The sequence below is a fragment of the Gavialis gangeticus genome, unplaced genomic scaffold (genome assembly GCF_001723915.1).
Source record: "Gavialis gangeticus isolate Ggan-Ray unplaced genomic scaffold, GavGan_comp1, whole genome shotgun sequence".
Classification (NCBI taxonomy): domain Eukaryota; kingdom Metazoa; phylum Chordata; order Crocodylia; family Gavialidae; genus Gavialis; species Gavialis gangeticus.
The window spans coordinates 6549431-6555683 of NW_017729030.1; the positions used below are offsets into that span (position 1 = coordinate 6549431).

At 42.3% G+C, this 6253-nt stretch overlaps 1 protein-coding gene across 1 annotated transcript in view; it reads right to left on the minus strand.

Annotated features, from left to right (window-relative positions):
* Positions 1–811: 811 nt before the first annotated feature.
* Positions 812–6253, minus strand: part of LOC109301023 — a 19943-nt gene continuing 14501 nt past the window's right edge. Inside the window, exons 7-8 of the mRNA XM_019521886.1 lie at positions 3719–3843; positions 812–1819 (exon numbers count right to left, since the gene is read on the minus strand). Of these exons, the coding sequence (XP_019377431.1) occupies positions 1581–1819; positions 3719–3843 (364 nt within the window). The 3' untranslated portion in view covers positions 812–1580. The remainder of the gene's footprint in view (positions 1820–3718; positions 3844–6253) is intronic.

The window sequence follows — 6253 nt, forward strand, 5'->3', positions numbered from 1 at the left end:
ACCATATAGTCAGAACAGTAATATTTAGGGTTCTGACACTGATGTGGATGAATGGCTTGAAGTTGCAACAAAATAAGCTTAGATTGGGTATCTAGAAAACTGTTAGAATAGTGAGGCAGTGGAACAGACTGCCTAAGGAAGCTGTGGACTCTCCATCACAGGGTGTTCAAGAAGAGGTTGGACAGCCACTAGTTGGGGATGATTTAAGCATGGCTATGCCTATGTTCTACTATGGGTGGTTATTTCCCATGATATGGGTGAGTATTCTCCAAGCTTCTGGGCTTTGCTGGTTCCCCCCACTGCCCCTTTCTGTTACATGGGTCAGGATATTTTTAAGCTCCCTTCAGAGGCTTTGAGTGTTGGTTACAGCCAAGGCTGGGAACTTTGACTGGGGTGTGCCTATGTTCCTGCTGGGACCAAAACCAGAGATTCCTGGCTAGAGGGTCTTCCCCTCTGCTCAAGGGCAGACTGATCACCATATCTGGGGTCAGGAGGGAATTTTACCTCATGGTCAGATTGGTATGGACTGTGGGGTTTTTGCCTTCCTCTGTAGCAGGGGGTGTGGCCCTCTGCCTGGGCTCTCTTGAGCATATACTGGCAACATTTCATAGACGCAGGGCATTGGCTACTGTGGTTCTGCTTTATCTATGGCAAGTTAGGGTATTAGGTCTGTATTGTGTCAGGGTTGATGGCAGTGTTATGTAGAGTTTAGATTATGGTTTGTATGGGATGGTTGGGGTAGGGATGATCCTGCTTCAGGATCTAGGGACCTTTGGAGGTCCCTTCCAGCCCTACTTCTCTATGATTCTATGATAAATTTTCCTTGCATAGCATCTAATTATTGGGTGTCATCTTAGATTTGAGTAAATACAGTAGCTTTGACTATGACTGAGAATCCCAGCTCAGGATGGTCTAGCCTGGTGCTTTTGGCTGCCTTCCAAGACTTGAGTTGAGGTGTTTTTGTGGGGGGGGGGTTGTTTCCAGGCAGACAATATAATCCAGGTCTGCCACATTCTGGCTGAATGAACTAACCCAGTAGTGCTCAATCTCTGGCCTACAAGGTTCCCCATGGATCTGGAAATTTGGCAGTGAGAGAACAGTGGCTGTAGAAGCTGTGACCATCACTTCTCCAACAGGTTCCCAGATCCAGGGGGAGCCCTATGAGTTGGATGATATGGCCCCATGCCACATCACCCCTGCAGACCAGCCACACTAGATTTGGCCCATGGACTGACAGTGTGCCACTCATTCAACCTTGATTCTGGAAGCCTGAGCATCATCTATCTGGTAAACTACTAGACTAACTCCTGTGCATGAGGCACCTCCTGGATGCGGCATCTCATTCCAGGAGAAGGTTCAGTTGTGAATTCCAGTTAGAGCATGGCATTCATCTCCAAACTGCAGGGGTGTGCTTAAGTCCTTGTGAAATGCAGGACTTCAGGTTCATTCTCTCCTCAGCATTTCCTAGCAGCTCCCCACTTATCTTTTAGGGAACCTAAATCCTGCAACACTCCAACTTAAGTCCCTGTTGTGGATCCAGTCCTTAAGAGTGCATGCTTCTAAGTTTTTTGTTTGAACTTCTAGTTTTCTTCAGGTTCTTCTTCACTGCTAGTAGATTCTTCTCCAAATAAGTCTCTTTCAGTAGAACTTACAGGTGCTTTAGAACTGGATGTCTTCAGAGTGATAAGAGCAGGGCTGTCGCTCACCCCCAGAAGAATAGTTTTTCTGTCCAATGCTACTGTTAGGCAGGAGATTTTGCTGTCAGGTGTAAAGACTGACATTACTGTGCAACTGTGCAAGTCCCATAGGCTTACCTCACCTAAATAAATAAATAAATAACATAATTACTCTGAAAGCAGCATTTGTTTTTTGGAAAAAGATGGAAAATACTGTTCCTTTCATGACCAGCAGCTTTTATTATTGTGACAGGACTCTTGAAAGACTCAAGTTTTCACTAGAACCATTCTATTAAAACAATTCCACTAGCTTTGGCCAGAAACCAGGTTGGCTTTGTAAGGGGTTGCATTTTTCATTAACTGCAGTGATCAGAACATCCTATTTTCAGATTAAAATTAACAAAAGTCTTTGAGCTCTTTTATCAAAGTACACTACTGGAATAGACCCTCCCCAAAACTTCTGGTTTGACAAAATTATTTATGTATCCCATCTCTCCCTTCATAGGAATGGTAATTTTTAAATAGTGTTATAAAGGTTTGTTGGTTGGGTTTGGTTTTTCTTGGGGGGGATGGGGCTTAGAGGTTTTTTTTGAGGCACACATTGCTGCAAACGGATAAACTATTTGTTCTGTTTTATTCCTAATGCATCAGTAGTAGCTGAAGCATTACTTCCCAAATAAGACAGACCCTACAAAGAATAAATTTAAATTACTTGTATCTCTTCAACATTATATCCCCCTGAAATAAGGGATTAACACTTACTGGCTAAATTGAAATTGCAAGAGAATTAAAAGGTCTTTTAATAGTATATTTAGTTATTTATGCAATTTATATATTGTCCTTCCCAAAGAAACGTCCAAGGCAATTTACAGGAAGAGGACAGGACAACTTCAAAGAGCAACTAGAATTCAAAATAAAACAGAGACCCGCTAAGTGATATTTCAGCCGAGTTTTTCAAATAAAATCTGGATTCTAAGTAATTACCCCTTCCATTTTATTGGAAGAACATCATTTAGATAAGGTAAGTTATAACCTCCTTGTGTATTTAAGCCTGACCCTGCAGCACAGACTGGCACTACTTGAGCTATCGGACTAGCTGGCAACAGAATGCAGCTGTTTTTCCGAGAAGGAGAGCCCAGCCCAGCTTTCTCTAGTGTCATATATTGCATCACAGAAGGATGAGTGCCTGATAAGAGCCCATCTCATTTCTTGCCCCTTGTAGTATAAGCTTTTAAAATCGGCAATTGAAACCGTATGCTAGCTTTAGGGTCTGGCTCTCTTCTCTTTAATGATCAATCAGATGGAGATGAACAGAGAAGACTTTTCTTTCTTTCTTTCTTTCTTGAAAGTAAAAGTGTAGAATAAATTAGACCAGAACTAAGCAAAGAATACCCAGATCTCTAACTCCTTGTTGAATATGTGGATATTCTGGTGCTGTTAGTTTCCTTACCCTTCTTGTCATATTCCCTTTTCTGATTTTTGATATGCCTTTTCTTTCTGCCTGAATGTAGATGATAAAAACAGGGTCTTGGAGCATGCTTTCTTTTTTGTGGCGAGACACTAGCATAATTTTCTGTTTTTCCCTATTGAATTGTACATCCTCCATTGTATAAAAGTGAACCCTTACAGAGTGGTCAGTAGGTGAAGCAAATTTAGATTACATCGACATGTACGTGAGAAAGCGTTGCCCACTACTGCTTAAAAAACACATTTTACCATATAAAAATTACCAATAAAACTGTCAGGAGTAAGCTAAGGCATTGCATGGAATTCATGCCAAGTTCACTTTAAAATTAGTATTTCATTTATACCAAAGCTCAAGGACAATAATTGCATATTTAAATTGCTGCACTCCCCTTTTGCTGTACACATTCTCAGCTTTATTACCTCCAATTTAATACAAAGAGTGCAGTTAAAAGTAGGTAGCGTGTGTATCTGGTTTTCATATTTATCACTCAGTCCCAGTTGTAGTTTTTTGGGGAAGGATGGGGAGGGTAGTATTGGGCAGAGTGTAACAGGAAGCTAATGCAAGTTTCACATACCTGCAAGCAGAACTGCTTTTGCACCTCGTTCCAACACATGCAGTTTGCTGTTCACAGTGAGATGAAGGCTTTCATAACCTGAAATAGCCTTGTGCCCATGTTCAAATGGATCCCAAACTTTAATCCTAGGAGGAGTCAACAAAAACATGCTCAGCCACTTCTATAAAAACAAGACGCTTAAAGGTAAGTAGCACCTTACTAGTAACAATAGTAAGGGATGGCAATACTTCTAGCTCCTGGTGAAGTCAGTGACTTACCAGAGTTAGCTATCATCGCAGTTCAGCTATCGATACAAATTAATCTTCCTACTAATGGCTTGTGGGGCATCTCTGAAAATTTGAAAAACTGAAATGTTGATTTAGTTGCATTTCAAACAATTTAGGATTTTTATCTGTAGAAAAGTCTTTGTGATCAGTAAAGAGCAATAAATAGTAAATAATACTTTAAAAAATGTGTAAGAGTGACTCTCAGTCTATTGAGGACATGCTGGAGCAGAGACATTCAATTCCACCTATTAGATGCTTAAGTACACTCCTATACCAATTTACTCAAGTCATCATCTTTATTGTAATCATCTTTATTTTAGGACTAAGTTGGATGAAGCACTGAGGAGGAGAAAGACCTACTCAACTTGTAATCAGGGGTGACGTGTAGGGGGTGAACGCCTTGAGCGTGGCGGTGCACCTTTTACAAACAGGTGTCCCTGGCGGCAGTGGTGCCTACAGGCAGCCACCACTCGCCACTGTGCCGCCGACACCGCCAGCGGCATCTGTGGGTGGTCCACAATCCCTGCTGGACGCCACTGATGTTGCTGGCAACAGCGCTTGCCACCACTACCCCCCTGCTGCCAACAGTGCCAGTGGCATCTGCAGGAGCTCTCCTGCTTGCTGCTGCCGCACTCCTGCTGCCACAGCCGCTGGGGGTGTGCGTCGTTCATGCTTGTAATAATAGTTGTTCTCAAACTTGAGAGAGGGTGCAATAGGATTATACTGATAGGCCCAACTCCATTATGTTACTTAGTGGGCACATCTACACGTGCGTTAATGTGCCTCTTCTAGTGTGCATTCAATTTAGTACCTCTGTGAGGTACTAAATTGATGCACATTAGGCTGTGCTAATGCTCAGTGGTGCATTTGCATGCATTTTTTTTTTTTTTTTACCGATGCTTAATGCGCAGTAGACTTTTACTGTGCGTTAGTGTAATGTTACATTTTTTTACGTGACACTTTAATATGCAGTAAAATAGTCTACTTCACGTTAACGAGCATATGTAGATGCACCCAATATGTTTAATCTATCCCTTAGTATTTAGTGCAATTTGTTACCTCAGTTCCACTTATTAGAGACAGAAGTGGTAGCTCAATCTAGATGCTGTTAATTCTGTAAAACTTGATCCATTTAATAATATTTAAGGATTGGTTTGAGGGTGTTCTGCTTAGCACCCTTACACTTTAATGTGGTGAACGTAAGGATGCTTCAGGGCCATTCTTCATAATACATAGTGACATAGTGACTTTAGATTATCATGCTGCAGAGTACCAGTCATTCTGAACTCTGGGACAAAACTAATATCACTCTATTCCAAGTACACAAGCCTTGACCAGTTAAACTAAAAGCGAATCTCTGTGTTGTCATGTCTCTACCCACTAAAGTCTATGATGCACCTAACAATGCTGCTTCTGTCCTTTAGATAGCAAAGTATTCACAGACAAGCCACTTTCTCTTAAAATCAAGGCATTTTAATATTTTTCTTAGTGTGCCTCCTCCTGTCTCAATGTATGTGCTCAGACTTGCAAACTCTTAGAAGATAACATGATAGTACATAGAGTGTGTGAAAAGTGATATCAAGTGTTACTGTATTTATCTAAATCCAAGATAACCCCCCAGTACATGGATTCTATACATGGAAGATGTATACATTTATTTTTCCTAGTGTAATTATTGAAGAGTAATCTTAAATTTGTTCTGCCCACCACTGCAGCATGGGAGCCGGCAGGGCAAGCAGTGTGGAAGTCAAGTGTCTGCAGTGGGGGTAAGAATGGCAAATCCAGCAGCTGCAAGTCCAACTCTGAGCCTGCACCTGGGGTGGGGCTGGATTTGGAACTGCAGCAGTTGCTTGCACTCTCTTCTGTACCCAAATTCAACTAAAAGGGCTAAACACGCATGCATGCAACCCTTGTTTTGGATATGAGTAAATATGGTAATTTCTCTAGAGAAATCCAGGAGTGTCCTGACTACCACACCTTGGTGGCAGCAGTGCCATTTTGAGGGGAAGCAGTAGGGGTGTACCAATAAAGATATTTCTGGGCTGATATATATGGCCAATTATTAACCAGCCATATTGGCTGATACCGATCCAATTGTCAATATTCAGCCTGGCAGCTTGGAAAGCAGCATCTGGCTGGTAAGTCTGTTGGGGGAAGGGGTGTGGGGGGCTGGAAGGGATGTGGGAGGAGGCAGATTGAGCCCCCCCCCTTGGTGAGGGAGGGATTGGGGCTGGGGCTGGGGCTGGGGCAAGTGCTGTACAGATGGGGT